Genomic DNA, 22740 nt, shown 5'->3' with positions numbered 1-22740 from the left:
ACACTTACTGAAGCTTGGTGAAGAGTATCCACCTCAAAGAACCAGCACCACACTTGGTGAAATGTTGGTGTCTTTCCCATCTAGAGGGAAACAAGCAGGAATTATCTATTGTCCTTTTTTGCGGATTTTGATTGAGATGAGAATAGGAGAAAGAGGGCTAAATGGGATAGACTTACCTATCAGAAGGAAAGGACGACCATCCTACAGGGAGATGTTGGGAAAGCAAAGACTAAGAGAAGGAAGAGAGCTGGGTCAGGGGAGCGGCTACAGAAGGATAGACGGCTCTGTTTGGCTAAGATCTTCCATACAGCAAGCACTGCACTGGGTGCTTAATAAATTGTTGCAGTGATGTTGACAGCCAGCCATGAGAGGGACTTTAAATAGAAGCCTACAGAAGCCAGCCGTGGAGGCAGAACTGAGACCCACATCTTACTTGATTCTAAAGCTGATATTCTTAATGACTACACGTGGCCACAATCTACCCTCACACGCACTGACTGCACAGATCCATAAAGAGAGTTCCTAGATACTAGAAAAACTCTTAAAAAACATAATGCAGTAATAATCATATTCATGATGAAAACAGAAAAAAGTGAGATATGTAGAAAACAAAAATGAAAGCCAGGAAACTCCACACCAGTGTCAGGAACACTGCACATTCTCCAGGGGGACCTCAGGGAGAAGATGGGGCATTCATATAAAATCAACTAATTGTTTTCTCCAGCTGTAGGTTCAATGCAACTGAATTTTTAAAAATTTCCTAAGAATTAGGGGAATTGTATGTATGATTCACACATCACTTCACAGTGGTCCGCATTCTGAAATACGCATCGTTAGGCAATTTGGGGGGTTAAGTAAGCATTGCAAAACATGCTCACACAAACGCAGGCGGTCCAGCCCTCCACACCTAGGCTGTGTGTATATACTATTGTACATGGGGCCTCTGATTGATTGAATATTGTTATGTGGTTTCTGAGCATGAGCCTGTGTGTGTGTGTGTGTGTGTTTAATAGACCCTGCTGCAGTCAGGATGTCAGGGTGGTCTCTCTGTACATAATGTGATAATGTAGCATGATGACAAAGTGTTAAAAATCTTAATATATAGTAACATATTTTTTACAAGTCAGAAGACCTATTCCCAATAGAAAAGAGTGCAGAAAGTATTAAGACATCCAAAAGAGCAAAATTAAAATGATCTGCAAATATAAGAAAATATTCATTGACCTCAGTGGGGAATGAAAAAGCCTAAGTTGAGATGATTGTGTGTGTTGCTGGAGGAAGCGTGAATTCATATGTCCTTCTGAGGAGTGATTGCACAGTATGTGTGCAAGGCCTTAAATATCAATCATGATTTTTGGTCCAGTAATTCTAATTCTTGGCATTTCCCAATTGAAGTAATTAAAGTTATGCACAAAAGATAATTATTACTCTGATTTTTATAATAGTGAGAAATTAGGATCACATTAAATACCCAACATTAGGAAGTCATTTAAATAAATTATAGAACATGTCATGGAAAAATATGCAAGGATTTTAAATAATGCTATAAAAAGAATATGTAATAACCTGGAGGAAGTTTATGGTTATACAGTATTGTTAAATGGAATGAAGTAGGTTATATAACAGTGTGAATAGTATATCTGAATAATTTTAAGTGTGTGTGTGTTTAAATCTGAGTAAAAATGTTCATCCTGATCATCTCTTAAACGGTAGGTTAATGGACGATTTTATTTTTACTATATGTTTAAAATTGTTCATGATTTCTTTTAAAAAAGTATAGTTTTGATTAGAAAAATAGCAACAGATGTTCATAAAACACATATGCAAATAGAAAGATTAAAGAAACACACCTTGTGTTCATTGTTTTTTGACAGACATGCAGGCAATTATTATTTTATTCTTTGTGTCTTTTTCTTTGATCAAGCATTAATTTTAAAGCCATAAAATTTGAACAAAAAACTTTAAAAATAAAGGAAGGGAGGACGAAGGAGAAAGAATAAAGGAATTAACTCTGAAAACAATGCTTTCCAGGGGCTGGGTTGTGGCTCAGCAGTAGAGCGTTCACCTAGAACGTGCGAGGCCCTGGGTTCAATCCTCAGCACCACATAAAATAATACATAAATAAAATAAAGGTATTATGTCCAACTACAACTAAAAACTAAATGTTTTTTAAAAAATGCTTTACAGTAGGAAAAGTGGTGAAGTGTGTCATTCATTCACTCACTCGTTTTATAATGACTCATACTCCCTGCGAACCAGGCTGTCCCTCAGCGGTGGGACCACAGAGTGGAACAGAATGAGCTCTGTTCCCCTGGACCTTATTGTGTAGTGAGGGTGCCTGGTGTTTAAAAAAAAAGTATGGATAACTAACTATAATTGCAAAATATGAAAGTGATTTTTCATAAGAACAAAGTTATGAGGACAAGATCATAGAAGGTTTATGTATGTAGGAATCTAAATATTTAAGAGACTGATTAAGAAAACCTGATACTTAGAAGAATAAATAGATGGAAAGGCATACTAGGGAAAGAGAAGAGAGGAAGAAGAGAAGGGAAATAGAATAAAGGTAGTTTATCACCTTCACAAGAAATTCCAATATGTTTGGTTGTTGAATATTTTGATATTTGAGAGTGAGAAGGCAGAAATGACAAGATGATTATAATAATCCTGAAATCTTGAAATGTTATTCTAATGGGAAAACATAAAATGACTATGAATTCTAAATTTATGTGTGAATTAACTGATGTCAGTGGACCCTTAAATGGTTGCATCAATTCTTAGACAGGATCAGAGCCTTTTTCTTACCTGTGGAAGACTTTCTCGATTGCTTTGGGGCCTGGACAGCAGACTCAAAGAGGATTTTTGTCTTTCAGCACTAAATGAACCCACCATAGACTACGGCTTCCAGAGGCTGCAGAAAGTCATCCCCAGGCATCCTGGAGATCCTGAGAGATTAGCTAAGGTAAAAATGCTTTGGAAATTGATGTATGAAAACCTTCTGTACAGTTTCAGCAAGTTTTGTCAGATCCAGCCATTTAAGTCCCATTAAAATTAATTAGGCCTTGCAATTAGCTAAGCTTCAGATATTAGATGAACATAAAATTCCTACTAAGATGAAATATATTCTGTTTAATCTCGGAGGATATATGAAATATGAAGATTTGGGCCTATAAAACAGATATGCTACAAGAATACTCGCTTTATAAAACACTGCCAACTTCACAAAAATAAATATTTGCATAATTGCTTAAAAGTTTAAGCTTGCACTTGTTTGTATTTAAATGATTTTATTTGCCTGTAATCGCAGGTGCCCATCAATTCAGTCAAGTATTCATTGATGGCCAATTGTGTGCATAAGAACTTAATGAAGATAAAAGTGTCTCCATACAAAACTTCTGTGAAATGCATCATTTTTAAATGAACTTACTTATGGAAACTACATTTTACATCTGGCCCATGATGTTAGCTTCCTTCGTTTAAAAAAATACACCAACTTATTAGTTGTCATTCAACTAATGAGAAACTATTAAATTTTTGCATTTATATTTGTCTTTTAAACACACACATTTTGAAATGCCATGTTCTCTATTCTGTACTGTGAGTAAAATTCAAGCACTAGTTGCTTCTATTTCGCACCTTTATTTTCCTCCTGGAAAAATCCCCAGCCCCACCATTAAATTAGATGATATCTGGAAAGTAGGTTAATAGCAATTTAAAAGGCCGTAAAGAACAGGAGGTGGAAAAGACAAAATGAGAGGACAGGGATTCATGATTACTAATTCTCTCTGGTTAAACTGAACAGGGGGGAATATTATTGAAAGAATTCATCTTTATTAGGAGAGAATTTTGCAGAAGGCACTGCCAAGATAACTTCAGTACTTTGGACAACTCCTTGGCAGGCTGCTAAACTCAGGTCCATCAATCATCTTAAGAATATTTGGTTAATTAGGTTACCAGACTTTTTTCATACAGTGGTCTGCAAGAAGTTTCTAATAGAATTCCCATGACGTTAATTTTACCCAACTCCACCCTCAATGTGTGGTTGATGGTGCTTTTTTGGGGTAGTACGACCTTTAATGGTGAATTTCATGCAGGTACATATTTATAATCTATGATTTATATTCGACCTCTTGGCTAATTATTTACATTTGGGGGGATGTGTGGACTTTTTATTTTTATCTGTAATTTTCTTTTTTTTTTTGCCATTTGGGGTTTTGCTTTTGATGGTACCCCACTGTGTTAGTGACCAAAATACTTTACATAAACAATTTAAAGGAAGAAAAAAATTTACTTTGGCTCATGGTTAACTGGTTCCATTGCTCTGGGCCTGAAGTGAGATAGAACATCATGGCAGAAGGCTGTGGTGGAGGAAGGCACAGGGAAGCAGGGAGAGGGAGAGAGGGAGAGAGACAGACAGACAGACACACACACACAGAGAAGAAGGGGTAGGTTCGTGGCATGCTCCAGTGACTGGCTTCCTCGAACCAGGTCCCACCACCTAATGTTTCTGCCATCTTCCACTAAAGTCACCAAATTATTAATCCATTAATGGATTAATTAATCTACTGATGAAGTTCAGAGCCCTCATGGCCAAATTCTTCCCTAAAACCTGCCTCTGAATATTGCCGCATTTAGGGACCAAGACTTCAACACGGGGATCTTTGGGGGAGACTTTAGATACAGACCCTAACACCCAGCCTTTCTTTTCTTTTCCAGGAAATGCTGTTGAAAAGAGCTGCAGATCTAGTGGAGGCCCTCTACGGCACACCCCACAATAACCAGGTTAGGAGCCTACAGCTTCTGCTCTGTCCAGCTTGACTCTTTGCTGCACCAAATGCTCACCCTGACCTGCCATTTTGCAGGACATCATTCTGAAGCGAGCTGCAGACATTGCCGAAGCTCTCTACAGTGTCCCCAGGAATCCCAGCCAGATTCCAGCTCTCTCCAGCTCCCCAGCTCACAGCGGCATGATGGGAATCAATTCTTATGGCAGCCAGCTTGGGGTCAGCATCTCAGAGTCCACACAAGGAAATAACCAAGGTACCAGCTTTCTCAGAGTCAGAATTCAAATATGTCTTCTATGTTTAAAAGGTTGGTTCTGCTGGAGTAGAAGGAGGTAGAGCTTGAGTCCTAAACTATTCTTCAGTGTGGCCCCAGATAAGCAGAACTAACATACACTGGATTATTTCAAAAATTTAGGTGGTATACTGTTAGATTCTGAACTTCTGTGTACCAGGTAGAATCCCTTTGCCTGGAAATATTTAAGAAGAAGATTGACTACTATAAATTTAGAATGGTTTAGGCATATGGAAATGAGGTTTACAGATATTGATTGAATACCATTTACACTTCTGCTATTATGATAATCAGGTGGAATAATGAAAAGAGGCTGATTGTCACCATTATCATTTATTATGCCCAACTCTCTTTTTAGTATAACCAAGAGTGAATGAGTTGGTTTTATTGGGTAACTTCTGCAGTACTTTACCTTAAATAGCTACAAACTTATTGTCAACTGTACTTTTATGTGCAAAGTATATCAGGTAAAGATTTTTTCAATGAAGTTGGTTTGATTATTAAAAGGCTAAACTATCATAAATTATTTTTTAAGAGTAATTGTCCCTAATGACACCTGTAAGCTGGAGAGTTTTATTTCTAATTTTATTCATCCATTGGAAGAAAATGCCTCATTCTTTTGCCCAGAGTGAATTCTTAGGAAAAGAGGAGAAACAAGATAATAGTTCTTCATTTTTTTTTTTTTTTTTTTAGACATGGGACTCATGGACTATGTATCAGTTTTTATTCTTTTATTTGATGAAAAATTTGGGTTGTTGTCTAGATAGTTTGAGACTGTTATCCCAAGTGTTTCATTTCAAAATAGGCTGAGTGATGTCTCTGTGCCGGAGCTTCAGAAGCATAGGGAAGGCTCAGTGCCCCTCCCCGCTTCCCTCTAAGGATGGAATGTGCCACATTTAGTTGCTGATGCCTCGGAGTCCTGTGGCCAAAACAGCCCGTTTGGATGAATGCATCAATGCTTTTTGAATGAACCTGATCCCTAACCCCACATAGGGCATGGTAACCACCTTGAGCTAACCTTGCTGGAACCATGTTCTGCAGAATACGAACGGCCCCAGATGTGATGTGTTATTAGGGTGCCTTTCTCCCACCTCCAAAAGATGCTATGGTGTATTAAATTGAGAAACAGTAGGTTATCAAAGTTACTAGATTATTTATTCTCTAGGCCTTCTTATATATAAATCCTCAAGATATGGTCATAGCACATAGCATCTGCCCAACTCGAACCCCAAAGGCTCTTCTCAGTGATACCAGTTCACATCTGCTCGGACTGTAGTGCCTTAGGAAATTCATGTCTTAGGACTCCCGCGGCTCCTCGACGGGGGCTGGAGATGCCAGCTGCAGACCTGAAGGAAGAGGGAGGGGGTAAGAGGGGCATGGCCTTGTGTAGGATGGGGAAGAGATGGAGGGATAAGAGGATAAGGACTTGGTCATCAGGTACCAAAACCCAGATAGAAGAGAGGAATAAGTTCTAGTATAGAACAGTTGGGTGACTAGAGTTAACACGGGTTTTTTGTATGTTTCAAAACAGCTGGAAGAGAGAATTTCGAATGATTCTAACACAAATAAATGATAACTATTTGAGGTGGTAGGTATGCCAGTTACCCTGATTTGGTCATTGTGCATTATATGATATGTCAAAATTTCACACTGTCCCCTGTAATGTGTACAATTATATGTGAATTCAAAAAGAAGAGCTGAAAATAAACTTCCACTTCCCCTGCTGCCCAGGAGCAGCTTGGTGACAGTCGGAGGCCCGGGGCCATCGTGGACCTGTGCTGGCCACGCTGGGCGCTACTGTGTAGACTGGTTGATTGACCTGGCCTCTTCCTTTGTTGTCAAGGATACATCCGCAACACAAGCAGCATCTCCCCGAGGGGGTACTCCTCCAGCTCCACGCCTCAGCAGTCCAACTACAGTACCTCCAGCAACAGTATGAATGGCTACAGCAACGTCCCCATGGCCAACCTGGGCGTCCCAGGATCTCCAGGATTTCTGAACGGCTCGCCCACCGGCTCCCCGTATGGAAGTAAGTCCCCTCGTCATCCGTCCTGCTCTCCGGGCCTCTCGTCTTTGTGGGGAAGGCTGCACCCTTCATCGGACTGTCTCACGGGGGAGCCGCCCACTACCTGATGAAATGTCCTGCTGGCCTTTGGTTTCCCTTAGCTGGACTGTGACCAGCTGGGTCACTCCAGGCCTTCTGGGGAAAGAAAGAGACGAAACAGTGACAGAGACCGCGTCTGTGTGACGTAGGTCCACAGGAAGGAGGAATTAAGAGTCCATTTCGGTTAACAATATGCGCCTTCCTCATTAGTCACTTTGAGAGGCAATATTTTTATCTTATCTTCAGGAGAATTTTCTAGGTGGATGTTATCTCCGTATGATAGATAAGGAATTGGAGTGCCCAGCAGTTAGCCTGCTTACTCAAGATCACACAGCTAGGGTACAGCAGGGCAATAATTGGGGCATGGGATCCATGGTTTCAAGTTATTTTGTCACATGGTGGTCTGCTTTTCCTGTGTGAGGTGGCTCTTCCTCCATGAGACACCTCCAGAGAGGTGGAAGTTGACTGTGGGCAACAGTGTGGTGTATTGAGACAGAACCTCTTAATCTTAATCTAGGGTCTGGCAGCGAAGCCAACCCTCTGGGAAGTTGTGAAAACTCACTGGGTTGCTTTGGGAGCTAAATTGGGACCTTGCACAATGGTCCCAGGAGTCGGAGAGGGTATGTTTTTCAAACCTACTTAGGGAATACATTAGGCCAGGGCCATGCAGACTTGGAGAGTCTGAGTAATTGACGTGCTGGGGGTTGTCGCAAGCCCAGTAGCTCGTCCTCTTTTCACCCAGAATGAATGGTTCCCTGGTGCCAGGAACAGGGACGTGTCAAGGACAGAGCACAGCCATGTCCACCCTGGCTCAGGAAGCCGCACCTCTCGGGGCTGCCTCTTGCAGCCTCTGGGCCTTTGGTTCCCAGGGGACACTCATGAGTTATTTCTGGGTTGTGTGTTCCGTCCATGCACACGATACTCTATGCTGCCTAACGAAGACAGAGCACCCAACAGCAGAGGGTGGCAGAGGTCACTTCTTTTAGCACAGCTAAAATTTTGTTACTGCAGAGACAGGAGTTCCAGGTTGTGTCTCGTGAGATGGCTGAGATTTATTAGATCATCTAAGCCCCTGGAGTATGGATGGATTGGTTTCCTTACTTATTGGGACCTTACCTTGTTCCTCAAATGTTTGGGGGAATCATAATAATAAATGGATAAAAGTAGAAACTAGTAAGAAACCAAGATAGAGCTGGAGCTGGAAATGCAGCTCAGTGGCAAAGTATGAGCAAGACACCCTCAGTGCCACAAAAAAAAAAAAAAAAAAAAGAAAGAAAGAAAAGAAAAAATAAATAAATAAAAGAAAAAGAAACTGGGATGAAAGAAAAAAAGAATAAGTTTAGCAAAATTAGATAACTCCGAGGGCCACCATTGATGGCCTAGAGTCCGTGCAAGGGAACCATTAGTTTGATTCTGAATTTACAAAATACTAAAGTGCAGAGAGGAATACTATCTGTAGAAGTTTTTGTGTCCACACATATTTTTTTAATATTTTAGTTGGACACAATACCTTTATTTATTTTTATGTGGTGCTGGGGATGGAACCCAGGGCCTCGCACGTGCTGGGTGACCTCTCTACCCCTGAGCCACAACCCCAACTTGTGTTATCAAGTTGGACCACACAAAATTCCTTCTAGTGGACCATTTTTGATCTCAAAATGGAAATTCCATATGGTTGGATCATTCATGTATGTATCAGGGTGAGCCACACGAAGTAGTTGTTTTTGTGGATAAAAATGGCCAGCTAACAGTGCAGGGCGTAGTGTGGTGGTGGGCAGGCAGGGGGAGGGAGACAGGAGGAGCAGGGAGGGGAGGGAACAGATGAAGGAAAATGCCCGGAGGTGGGGGGGCTCATGGCATGATGCTCCTCAATATAGTTTACCTGGGAGGGAGGAATTCCTCTCACCCCAGCAAGTGGCTGCATGGTTACTCAAGCCCCCTGCTACAGGAAGAATAATGACACCCCAAGCCTTTAAGGCACTTGCTAAAACAAGTCAGCATTCACAAAAGAGGGAAAAGAGAAAGAGAAGCTGCCTTGCCCAGGGGGAGCAGGGAAGGCCACAGCGGGCCACCTCCCAGCACTGAGGGCACTAGAGTGATGATTTGCACCTTTGTATCTGGAGAAAGGGTCTCCAGGAGTTGCAGACTGGGAGTGGGATTCCAAAGAGTGAATTCGCTACCATCAAATTCCAAATTCCTCTATTGCAAAAATATCAAATGCCCACTGGAGTTCATCACAGTAGCACCTGCCTTGAGAGGTCTTCCCCTCTCTGGGAAAGAGGGAGAAAAAAAAAAAAAACCCAGGGAAAACATTTCGTCAATTCAGTTGTTTGTGTCTGAAAACACGATCCTATGATTTCTCATTTAATTTTTTTAAACAAGCCTGATGCCCGATGTGGCTGGACCATGCTGTGGGGCAGTCACTTGCCAGATACCTTAAAAAAAAAAAAATGGCATCAAGCCCCTTAGTCAAGTTCGACTTGCGTTACAGCCGGGGCAGAGAATCAGACTCAGAACTCTGCCTCCTTCCTGCGTTTGCCTTCACACTACTTCAAAAATGGCCAAACAGATGTTTTTTCAATTTTACATACAAACTTCACTTCCTGGCGGTAGCAGTGTGTGCCAAGTTCCAGCTCAGTGGAAGTTTTTATGGCTGAATTCGAAACCCCTGACAATAGGGGGTTATAATGAAATGCTGACAGACCCCTCAGCGCCAGCAAACTCAATGGCTCGATGCGAAGGAGGCTCTGTGCCCGGGGGGTTCCAGCTGAGGATCTGCAAGCCAATCAATCCTTGGGAGAAGAAAAGTAGTTTTTCCCAAACTCCCCACATTCACATGGATTTCTGGGCCAGAACTGCTTGACTTTAGCTTGGCCTCTTTCCATAGAGAGACAGAGAGAGAGAGATGTCCGGAGAAATTCTCTCTTGGAAGTATGTGTGATCAACTTTCCTAAAATGGTAGGTCTGGTGTCCCCAAAGATTGATTTACTTAGCAAGTCTGTAACACCCAGGGGGCCATTTCTTCCAAAGCAGAATAGCCAACAAGCCAATCCAAAGTGTGGGACAGAATCCACCCAGGCAGGAGTCCAACCTGTCCTCAGAGATTCCTACCTCACTGAGAGCCCTACACTGTGCCCTAGTCTTCAATATTTTTTATATTATCAGAAATAAATATTAAGGCATTTTCTGTCATAAAATATTAAATGTAGAACATGTGCAGATAGTTTTTAAAAGAAAGCATACTTTCACCCTAAGAAAAGACCTCTTTTAATATTTTGATGTTTCTATCATGTTTCTTTAGAAAAGAAGAAAAAATCCTATTACAACAGTAACGTTCTCATTATAGACATTTTGAAAAGCTCATAAAGATGAAGAGAAGAAAAGCAAAACCACCTCTCCATTTCTATGCAGGGATACCATTGTTAACTTTTAAAGTCCACCTTTCCAGTTGTGGACAGACACATTTTGAAAATTGAAGTGTTTGCTCCCATGCATGACTAATGAGATTCTGCCATCCTATCAATGGAAGGAGGCTGGGGAAATGTGGCCAAATCACCAAAGTCACTCATACGGAGTTGGCCTTCATAAAATCAGTCAGGAATGCAGACCTCGGTCCTGAGAATGGAGTACAAATATTAGAAGTGATGTTTGCTTTAAAAAAGTTTCTTATGATCATTATGTTCTTCTTGGGAATTTGAGGTTTTAGTACTCCATTTCTCTCTTTTTTTTCCCTTTCTTTTGTATCAAAAGAGGTTAACAGACAACTTTGTGTGCAAGCAGTAAGGTCTTAAATCAAAGAAGAAAATTACCATCATTCAGGAGATCTATTACTAATCCCTACTGCAAAGGACTGTATTACTTCTTATCTATGAAACAGAGATTTTCCATTTTAAAGTTTCAGTAGCTTTAACTAGTTTCACCTACATCAGAAATAATACATGTTCATTGTAGAAATTGAGAATTTGGACAAGTAAAAAGGAATGTTTTAAGAATATTCCCAATCTTGTCAGCTGGAGACACTATCATTAAAACTGGATGGACATCATATCCCTCTAGACTTTTGCAATATTTTTAAAAAAAATAAAAGTGAGTTTGCTGTATATGTTATTATAATTCACTTTTCTCTTTTCTTTTTTATTATAATCTGTTAAATATTCTTCACCAATATTAGTCTTAAAGTTTTCATTCTGAAGCATGGACTTCAAATAATTTACCCTACTGTGGGTCACTTATTTAAGTTATCTTCCAATTTTTCATTATAATAAAAATGCCCTGGGATCTATTTTTTTGGCACATTTGTGATTATCTCCTTGGGATTCATTTCTAGAGATTAAATTAGTGGGTCAAAGGATGTGCACATTTGAAAATACTTTGCTAAGTATTGCCAAAGTCCCTTCAGAGAGGTTTCTCCCCTCAGAAAAGAGAAAGTGTGTGTTTCCCTGCCCTGTTAATTTTTTCTTAATCTTTATCCACTTAATAAGTGGAAAATAGCATCTCGTTACTGTTTTAATAAGCATTTTATTACTAATCCATCTCAGTGCTGCCGTACAGCCCTCCTGGTCTTTTCCATTCTTCTTTTTGTGTTTTCTGCCCGCTTTTCTATTAGGGTGCTTTTCTTTTTCTAAGTAATTCATAAAAAAGGTATTAACTATCAAGGACATGAATACTTTTCTTGTCTTTTGCTGTGTGTGTGTGTGTATGTGTGTGTTTACAGACATTTTTCATTATGTGGCTAGATTTGCCAGTTGAAAAGATATGCAAATTATATATAACCCTCCTAATTTTTCTAGCATTTTATGATTTTATTTTTACGAACACCTCTGATTGCCTTAGATTAATTTTGGTGTTGAGCAAGAGGAAGTACTCTAAACTTGGTCTCCCAATGTTTACTATTTCCATGCTTTCATTTCCCAACTATGTACTATGAAACGTCACCTGTATGAAGTTATCAATTCTAATACACAGCCATGCCTGTTTTTAGACTCTATTTTGCCCCAACTGTTGGTCTACCTTTCTTTGTTAGTATAACACTGACTCAACTGATGTAGATTCATCACAGTTTTTAATATCTAAGGTCAGTATTCTCCTTCCTACTTAACAAAGTTTTCTGAAAACTTAGCGAAACTTTCTGACTCTTACAATGTTGTTGTTGAAACATATCAGCATAGAAATTGTGCTTACTGAAAAATAAAAATTAAATTTCCTTTTAGGATTTTCTGTTATAGTTCTATTAAATTTTAAATTAATTTGGATGGTCTTTGGCATTTTTACAAAAGTTTTATAAAAAGTATTTAAAATGTCCTGTGCTTATTCAACTCTGCAACAGTTATTCTAAGTCATTTAGAAAAGTGTGTGGTATATTCTCTTCCACTGAGAGGCAATCATATATGAGGCAATCACATTTTAGGCTGAGATCGGTTACGAGGTAAAAAGCATTTGTAAAAATGAGACGAGTGCTGGGTGGAAGTGGGATGGAGTATATGTAAATACCCAGCTCTTGTGGAAGGAAACTGCTCTGTCTCAGGGAAAGAAAGGAACTTCCGCTATTGAGGATGCAGAAACCAAGGTGCCATTTTGGTGCATCAGGCACACTGACTGCAGACAGAATTGGGGCCTCCTGAGCCTCAGCTTTTCTTTGGCCTCTAATTCCACATCTTAAAGAAAGAGGATAATTGTGGGTTTTTTGTTGTTGTTTGTTTGTTTGTTTGTTTTTCTATCTTATTGATGCTAAACCCAAGGATCTCTTGCTTGGAATTATGACTAATACCTACTTCCATGCTTAATCCAATATCCTCTCTTATGCATTTACATTGTCAAGTATTAGGTGAGCTTCTTCCAGAACTCTGTTATCCTGTCCAGTTTTTTTTCTTTTTATTTCTATTATTTGAAAAAAGACAGATAGGGCTGGGGATATAGCTCAGTTGGTAGAGTGCTTGCTAGAGCGCTTGCCTTGCATGCACAAGGCCCTGGGTTCTTTCCCCAGTACCACACAAAATAAAATAAAAAGATATGCTCAGATACTTCCTTCTCCATAGCTCTAAATCAGGGTTACCTAAGGATAAGAGATTTTTAGAGAAAGCTCTTTTTTTAAAAAATGAGTTTAATTTAAAATTGTAGAAGAAACCTCTAGCATGGTGTCTGCTATAAAAGACACCATACTAGAGGTTTCTTCTACAATTGTTTTAAATATGCAATCGAGTGAACTTAGTGTGAAGCATAATTTATAGAGAGGGAAAATGGGGTAGAGTCTACCACCGGATGTCAGAATGTTTGCCCTTCAAGTCACCTTGCTTTTTTTTTTAACCCTTGTGAACTCTACCCCTTTTTTAGCAACTGGAACATAGTAAGTAAAAATATCTTCTTGTATGGCGCAAATTGGTGGAGTGTCTGACATTAAGAGGTGGGTACTTCACGGTATAAATTGCCTTTCTTTTTCTTTGAAATTATAACTCTTAGCTTTCGGCTTCCCTTGAGTCATTTTAATGTTAATATTGTTAATATTGGTGTTTTTTTTCTAAACTTAATGTCAGGGGAGGCTGACTCGTAGCCTTATTTCCCAGGAGAGCCAAGAGACCAGGGAGAGAGAGAGGCAATCTTCTAAATGTTAATAAACTCTTACATTTAATGAGGAAGTAGCCCACAGAGATGGCACTCTCAAGAAGACGTGAACCCCAACATCTAACCCCTGGGGCCCTGGGAGTGGCCAGGGAGGCATGGAGCTCTCAGACCAGGCTCCTTTCTGAGGAGAAGGAGAGGTCTCCAAGGCTGGGTAGATTTGATGATTTTTTTAGGTGTGGTGGTCTTAGTCTTCTCTTGCCAAGTTTCTGTTCATGAATGAAAAGCTGTCACGACGTCGTCTCCTGTGACATCTTCTGTGTTAGTCAGCTTTTGCGTGGCCATGACTGATAAACCTGAAAAGAACAACGTAGAAGAGGAAAGGTTTATTTTGGCCCATGATTTCCGAGGAACAGAACATGGTCAGCCGGCTGCATTGCTCTCAGCCTGAGGTGAGGCAGATCATCAAGGCCCAAGGGTGTGGTGGAGAAGAGCAGCTCAAGACATGGCAACCAGGAAGCAGAGAGAGCTAGAAAAAATATAAACCCCAAAGGCCCGCGCCCAGTGACCCACTTCCTGCAGCCACACCCTACCTCCTACATTAAACCCTAGCAGTGGATTGATTTTTTGAGTAGGTCACAGCTAGTATAATCTAATACTTTCACCTCTGAAAATTCTTGCTTTGTTTCACACACGAGCTTTTGGGGGACACCTCACATCTAAACCATAACACCCTCCCTCACCTCCCACGCAGAAAGCACCTGCCGTCTGCATCTCAGGATCATCGTGTGTGTCCCTTTAACGGGATCATGACCATAGTGGTCGTTGCATGTGGCTGTTCCTCTCACTGGCGACAGGGGAGTGTTGTCACATTCAACTTGTTTTTTCACCCTTGGAATCCAGAACAATGCCTGGAAGTTCATAATTTCTCAACAAGAGTGTGCAGGATGCGTGTATGGAAGGACTCACTCTCTAGACGAGTCTTTCTAACGAGGGTTGTGCGTTTGCTTTCAGTCATGTCGTCGAGTCCCACCGTGGGATCCTCCAGCACATCCTCCATCCTCCCATTTTCCTCTTCAGTTTTTCCTGCTGTCAAACAGAAGAGTGCCTTTGCCCCTGTCATCAGGCCCCAAGGCTCCCCTTCGCCCGCCTGCTCCAGTGGCAATGGAAATGGATTCAGAGGTGAGTGAAGGTTCGGCTTTGGGTGTGTGCACCACACAGGTGCCGCCATGCCTGAAAGTGAGAACAAACCGCACAACATCCTTCCTAGCTCCAGCTGTTCACCTGTAGAGAGGTGCTTTGGTGTTTTCATCACGAGTCATGAACGGCTTGTGCAACTGCGCTGGTACTCCAGGTAAAAGCAAGGTGTGGGTGGTGGGGGGAAGGCAGAGAAGTCAGCAAACTGCAGGTTGCACAGTTCACTGAGAACCACACCTATAGCCCAAGAGGGTCTGGAATCTCTAGCACTACTGTCCGTGAGCTGTTGCAGTATGTCTGGAAGGGCCTGGTTATGCCACCCGCCTGATGCCATGCAGGGATTGCATCCTCCCTAAGTGGCTTGCCATCTGCAGCGCACAAATATTCTAGCGGCACACGTGGAAGGATCCATCAGGAACAACCAGGAAGCTCCGGGAGTGCTGGTTACATGCTAGCCAAATTGATAGCAGGTGCTTGCCGATCAGGGGTGGTGTAGGGAAGAAAGAGTTAAAGACACACTGTTTCTAAGAACAAAAATTAATCTCACCTGTCAAACCCACTTTTGAGCAATGTCCTAAAACATAATATGACGTGACATAACACAAATGCGATGAGTACATGAGAATCCAATCATCCCATCGAAAGCAGGAGGCAGCTGATAGCAAGGAGCAAATTGGAAACTGCTGTGCACAATGGGTCACCATAGTTTTCAGGCAGTTCCTCCTGTCTTGACATGACAACATTCAGGACAGGCAGGTGGGGTGAAACCAGAGAGTGACGTTCAGTTAACCCCTTGAGCGTCCAAGTCTTGAGGCGACCAGAGCTCAGTGGGGACCTGGGGTGCGCTGACCCACACAGGAGATGGCAGCTCCTGGGGCTGCATAAAAGCACGTGGGTACCAGTCCTGTAGGGAGACCAGTGAGGCTCCTTCTCCATCAGTGGCTGAGAAGGGAGTTGAGAGGTAATTGAGGTTCCTATCCCATCCTAAGGCTCTCGAGGATGATGTGTCCTCCGACTCAAATGTCTTGACAGAGAAATTCAAAACCAGAACCTGAACTGAAAATCCTGCACATGTAGCTAGACCAAGCAACTGGGACCCTGTGCCACCCAACATGGGGGTAGTTGGCACATTGCAATTTATTTTATGGAAATATCTTTGTTTTGTTTTCTCCCATGTGTCTAAGCCTTAGAGAAATAGCTCAGGCTGTAGCTAAGTGTCCCCACCTGCCCCGACTCTCTTCAAAGGCTGTGGTCTGCACCCTGTCATGGGGGGTTGTGCCAGACCTAGTCCAGGATGGCTGCATCTCCAGATGAAAACAAAGCTATTGCTGAATGTTCCCCCTCCCCACAACCACTTCAGAGATGAAGCCCTCTGAGTTCTCGGGCTTTATTTACAGACTTTAAACCGAGTGGGGAAAACCCAGAATGGGAAGGACAGGAGAGGCCAAGAGTGAGCACAGTCTTTCCTCCACATTGGCTTGGGAGGGAGACGGGAAGGTCGTAGCCCTTCCCTGTTTTCCCTGAATTTGCAAGTCAGCAAATGTGCTCAGCCTTACCTGAAGGGAAAAAGTGTCAAGAGGTCCCCACTTGCAAGCCTCCCCCACCTCCTCTCACTCGTGTGCTGAGTTTGGTGCATAGAGTTGGCTGTGGCCAATGTCCATCTGGTCTGTTCTACCCAGGGAGACTCACCTGCAGGGCAGGAGCAGCCCCAGCAGGGTCCACGGCCACACACTGCCTGTCACTGGGGTCAGAAGGCTCATCCTGGGAGAGTGGCCGAGCTCCACGTTTAGATTATTTCTGTAGGGGAGACAACTTAGCTAGCTGGCTAGGCTTAGGCACAGCTCTAGGTTTTGGCTTCATTTCTTTAGAATCTCTTTCAAGTCCCAGATCTCTTTGGCATCCGATAGCTTCCTCCCAATTCCCTGGTGATTTGAACCTGAAAAAGAAAAAGGAGGAGGAGGAAGAGAGGGAAAAGGAAAAAGTACCTGTCAATTAAAGGTTGTTGCCTTAAAATTAATTATAAAGAACTATGAGAACCTGCAGTAAGGAGAAGCAAAAGTGAATTCTGAGGAGTACCTTCAAGAGGATTAATGATGGAGTGAGTGCGTGACTGCCTCTGGCTCACCCCCATTTTGGACCAGGTGAATGGAGGCTCAGTTTCCAGTACCACAGGTACCTGTTGGTATGGAGAGGCAGGAGACCAAGCTGACCTTGAATGCACCATCCGTGGGCACTGTATGAACAAATCCTGAAACCTCAGGGCCTCTTAAGCTGGGGTCTCCATCTTTTCAGAGACAGGAGAGAGAGAAATGTGGGCCAAGGTGCCTTTGAGGGGCTCTTCTCTAGACAATGGTGAGGTGACATATCTTAATTGTCAACAGAGGCACTGCTGTCAAAACTCCCTATGACTGGTGCTGAGTACGAGGGGCTGACGGAGTGCCCTGCATAAATTACCTCCTTCAAGTCACACCATGATCATCATTTTTAGTTAAGTAGCTTGCCAAGGTCACAGGACCAGTGATGAGTGACTTGGACACAGAGGTTCGGACTCCAGAGCCTAGGCGCTGACAGTCCCTGTCTGCCCAGGGTAGTCGTAATGAAATTCCTCTTTGCCCTTCACCTTTCACTCATATCTACTTGCCACTTGGACCAAAGGGAGATTATTGCTTTCTCATGAAATGCCAAAGGTAAAGAGGAAATGGACGTCAGCACAGCCAACAGCATCTCTCCCCACCAGTGAAAATGCTCGCTGCTTCTCCAGATTCTATCTTCCTTAAAAAGCCAAGGTCTCCATCTAGCCAAGATCCAGAGTTGGATGCAGGGCTAGCAAGAAGGGCATTGGCCCCCTTTCAAACGCTCCTTTGGTCCCTCTCTAAGACCCAGAAAAAAGGAAGGGGCTGAGAAGTTTTAAATGAAAAAGAAAGAGAAAGGTGAGAATGTGAGTCGGAATCTTACTGCCAGAGAGCTCTCCACGCGCACTTCTTGTTCCCATTCTGCCTTATTTATCAGGCATTTACAGTTGATAAGTATAGATTGTCAGGATAATATTATACACTGTGTGTCTGATTCATTTTCCAGTTCCCTCCAGGAAAAAAAAAAAAAAAGAACCCGCCTACACTCTGGGATAATTACTCGAGTTGCTATATCCCCAAATCATCGGGGAGTGTCCAGAATTGAACCGCCTTTATTGAAAAGTTACATCGATTCAATATATAGTAATACAGGCAAAAATAATTAAGGCTTTGCTAGCTGTGTAAGACCTTAATCCAGATCTCACAAACATTCAATAAAGCCTGTATGGGCAGGGAAATAGACGGCTGACAATTTTGCCTGAGAGGACTAGCCAGGATGGAGCAAAGGGGCAGCAGGAGGTGAGCCAGAGAAAGAGAGAGAGAGAGGGAAGGAGAGGAAAAATAAAAGAGAGAGTTGGCAGATTGGACAAGAAGAAAAACATTTTGTCCATCATTTCCCCCATCAGCTTAGTAGGCACCGCTCAGCAAATGCTCCTATGCAATTTGCTATCCCCTAGATGTCATGTACATGGGAGAAACCACAGAATCAAATACTAGATTACACTTAGAAGTTTGGTTGCAGGGAAACCTATTCTGCCATTTTCCAAGAATGTGATAATTTAGGACTTGTCATGTCAAAGCCAAAACCAGAGGAATAGGTTTCCCTGGTGATTTTTTTTTAACATCTTGCTTGTGCCACTTTATTTCCCAGGTCAAGGGGAAACCTGGGACTTGATTCCACCCAGACAGGCATCGGTTGCATCCTCTTGGCTAGATGGAGGAGGCCCTGGATATTGCACTTGGACAGGGCATGAGGAGTGGGGACTGGGGTACCCCTGAGTTAGGAACTAAATTAAGTCTTCTATTCCAGTCACCAGCATCCAGGAGTGAATGGAGTCACACATCAGCAGTGAGCACCAAAGGAAAATGAGCTCCTTAAGGAAAAAACAAACAAACAATCAAAGCACTAAACAGGCATAGGCTAGAATGGCTATAAAGCTACATCCCCCACCCTAAGACATGTAGGATGGATAGAAAGCTGGGTCTGCTGTAAGTCATGCCTAATAAGTCAACAGGCTCAACAGCTGGAGTTTCCCACTGAGGGAATTTGGAACAGTATCATCTGGAAATTATTTTAGTCTAATAATAAAAAATATAGCTCACATATATTGCATTTTGGTTTACATGTTTAGCATCTCATTTATACTACCCAGTAATATAAAGCAAAATGTGACACTTGGCCCCATAAGATAAACTCCACAGTGATCCCTTAAGGCTTCTGTTAGCCCAAACCTGGAGAAAATGGGTTCACATACCAGCCGAGGGCACCAGCTCCCTGGTTGGCTTCAGACTCTGTCATTCCCAGCCTCTGCTCTCTCTCTCTGTGCAGATAAGCTTTCACATAAAAGCCTGCCGGTTTCATTCCTGTGCCACTCTCTCCTTGCAGCCATGACGGGACTTGTCGTGCCCCCCATGTAAAGAGGAGGAAGAACTGCTTTCTCATAGCACAAAACTACTTACTCTGATGGACCAATAATGAGGAAAGCACTCTGAGCTCTTTGGGGAGCGTTGTGCCCCCCCCGCCCCGGATGTGATGGACAGATTTGGGAATGCAAGGAGCCACCATCTTACTTGGTCTCACGTGTCTCCTGTAGCTCTGATGGTAGCTACACAAACTGACCCTCTTGGGGACAAGGACAAAAGATGTCATTGACGTAGTCAGTGCTAAGAGCAGAAATGCAATTCTTTGTTATGAACATTATGAAAACCACCTTCCTATGTTTGTAAAATATTTAAGAAAAAAAAATTGGCAAAACAATTCATGCTTAATATTTTGGATACTATTTGTTTTTCTTTGTAGGAAAAAAAATGTTGAAAGTTTCTATTTTCTATGAAGCCTTTCAGATACCAATTTAGTTTATGCAGAAAAAAAAAATTGAACAAAACAGGGTACCAGCATGGAAGACTTTCTTAAAATGAAACCTGAATTGAATGATGAAATGTATGTGTGTTTGCTTATAGGTTAATCTCTTTAAAAAAAAACAAAAAGGGAAAAAATTTTAAAATGTTTTACAATTATTTAAATAAATAAACGTGTAACTTATTGTAAGTAGAGGTAGAAATTAAGACCTTTTTTTTTCTGGAAGAGAGAAGAGTTTCTCTTTCTGATGTAAAATGAAGATGATGCAAACATGTAGTAACAAGTTTTAAAAGTGTGTGATTATTACTACAGTTACTTCCTAGACTCTTACCCCCCAGCCTGCATCCCCCTCTTTTTCCATCATTTTATTGACCCATGGCAAGAACATGTAACTTACATGGATTCCTACAGAATAACCCACTGCAAAAACCAAGACTCAAGTACATGCACTACACACACACTCTGACGCTTCCTGTCATTCCCAGCTCCATCTGCTTTCTTAAGTGGTCTACACATCCCTTTTGGTATTCACCCTTTTGTGAATAGTTTCTTAAAATCCATCTGAGCTTCTAACATTCTCCCCTGAACAATGGAGAGAATCCCCTGTTCTCATCTCTCTTGGAGCATCCCAAGGGAAGGGATGTCTCACCTTCAAGAAGAGCCAAAGCCACAGACTTTACCAACCGAGGGCCCCTTTGGAATTCTTCGTCCCCAGAGCCACACACTTCCTCCTCTTTGGTGGCCTGATACTCAGCACAGAGGCATAAAGTCCCACAGAAATTCAGAAACAGAGTTTGGAGATGATGACTCTTTCTTGAACTCTCAGGACCGGTCTAAGAGTGGCCATGTCCTTGACTCTGTCTATAGATTTCCTCTTTTACATTATTAAACTCTCTTGAAAAGAATATGTAATCCACTTGACACTGTTTTCAGGTGAGAGTGGGATGAGATGTGGAAGAGAAATGTGAACACCCCTCAGCCTCTCTCCTGATATTCAAAGCCATGGAAATCGGGATTCTTGGGAGATTCAGAGATCAGGGCCACCGTGTTCTAAACAGTGCAGTTACTCTGCCCTGGATGGGCTCTTTGTAGTCCTGGGACTAGCTCTTAGGGAGGAAACCTTGCAGTAGCTGCTAAAAGAGGTAGGTTCTGGAGAGCCCGAGTGGCCCTGGAGATGCGTCCAGGTGTGCTTGGATTGCTGACAATGCTGTATCATCTTTTCCACTTGGTGTTCTCTTTTTGACTTCCTGGCACCACAGTAGCATCTATACACAGACTTAATTTTGGGTTCTTGGTTGAGGTTCTAACATTAGGAATTGATGCAGCTATCATGGAAAAACACCTTTAGGATATCTGAGCCAATTTTTAGATGACCTCTTTGCCCCACTGATTCATGCCCCCACACGCCCAACCCCCGATGTCTTGTTTGCCTTTAGCTCACTCTGGAATTATCCAATATAACCTATACTTTTTTCTATGCACATTGAGAATCCAAGGTTTTGGAAATGTGGCATGCTTATAACTGCTGCTGACAGGCCCTCGCAGTCAGGGCTCCAAGCGCCAAAACACACGGAAACATAGGAGAAAACGTTCCCCAGCGAAAAATTCGAGGGAAGGGGAAGAATGTGTGGAAGACAAACATTACCATCCAAAAGTGAAGGCAGAACAAATTTAAGCATGTTCAGACCTGGATTTGAGCCAATCCAACATAAGGAAATGTTTTTTTAAGTAGCATTGCTTTTAGAACCTGTGAATCTTGCTCCTGCATGAAGATGAGTTCAGTACTGTCTTCAAAATGATTGTAGAATTGTTGGTAGCTTTACACGGAAAAATGTGTAACTAAATACCTGACATCCTTGACCATTCAGCTAGAACCTTGGCAGCAACAGGTCTATTTAATTGTACAAATGTGTGTAAGGATTATTTTTAGTGTACTAATAAATTAAAAACAGAGCTACACTGTCCTCCTTCATTATTGTTATTGAATCATTCGGTCCCAGGTTATTTTTGTGCCACTTGGAATATGAGTATTTCTATAGGTAACTACAAAATTCTAACCTATCTTGGTGAGAGGAGCTGTGTACGATTTTTTTTTTTTCATTTAAAGGGACAATTTACTTCCTTATTTATCTCATGTTTTTGTTAGAGCATCGAAATTCTTCCCAGTTTTTCTTTGCACATTTCAATATGCATGGTTTAACAGCCATTATCTTCTCTACCTTTTGTACAGTATGGCCTCATTTTCAAACTGTATAGTTTTACTTTATTGTTTTGCTTTGTCAGTTATATACAGCATAAAGTTGCTATGCACAGAGCTTTTTGTAAAGACGGCTTTTTTGTTTACTGTTTTTAATGGTCTTACTTATGAAAGAATATCTTGTTTGTAAAATGAATATGTCTACTTCAGTTTTAAACTTTAAATTATCCTAACAAAAAAAAATAAAATTTTTGTACTGTAAAAATTGGACTTTGGCTTTGTTTCCTTTTTGTTTAGTTTTGTTTATTTAAGAGAAATTTAGTTTTGGATTTGTTCTTGACTTGCAGGGGGGGGGGTGTTCTTGAAGTTTCCTTGAATTGAGGAAATTTCATTACAACTTTTATCTATGTGGAAAGTGCACTGTGGTGCTTACCTGGAGGAGAGCTCTTGAATGACTTGTCAATTCTCTGTATTTATCTAGATTCATCTGGTCAAATTCTTCCATAAAAACCTCTGAACTCCAAAGACCCCCTTTGCTCTGATGGCTGTTGGCTCTTGGAGTTCTTAAGCCACCTGGGCCATCTACTTAAAGCTGCTGAACATGTGCTCTAAGCTGATCCATTAGACATGGGTGGAGAACTGGAGGGGACTTGTTGACTGTTCTCAAATTTAGGAAAGG

The 22740-nt window shown here is 41.8% G+C and overlaps 1 protein-coding gene across 1 annotated transcript in view; it reads left to right on the top strand.

Moving 5' to 3' along the window:
* The window catches only part of EBF2 (EBF transcription factor 2), a 184021-nt gene extending 161701 nt beyond the window's left edge, over positions 1–22320 (top strand). Inside the window, exons 11-16 of the mRNA XM_081269481.1 lie at positions 2874–2962; positions 4717–4782; positions 4863–5040; positions 6920–7105; positions 14750–14917; positions 19391–22320. Of these exons, the coding sequence (XP_081125607.1) occupies positions 2874–2962; positions 4717–4782; positions 4863–5040; positions 6920–7105; positions 14750–14917; positions 19391–19422 (719 nt within the window). The 3' untranslated portion in view covers positions 19423–22320. The remainder of the gene's footprint in view (positions 1–2873; positions 2963–4716; positions 4783–4862; positions 5041–6919; positions 7106–14749; positions 14918–19390) is intronic.
* Positions 22321–22740: the final 420 nt, after the last annotated feature.

This window comes from Spermophilus citellus, assembly GCF_964194105.1.
Source record: "Spermophilus citellus genome assembly, chromosome: 16".
Lineage (NCBI taxonomy): Eukaryota > Metazoa > Chordata > Mammalia > Rodentia > Sciuridae > Spermophilus > Spermophilus citellus.
The sequence above is the reverse complement of the archived record's forward strand: the minus strand, read 5'-3'. Positions and strand labels throughout refer to the sequence as shown.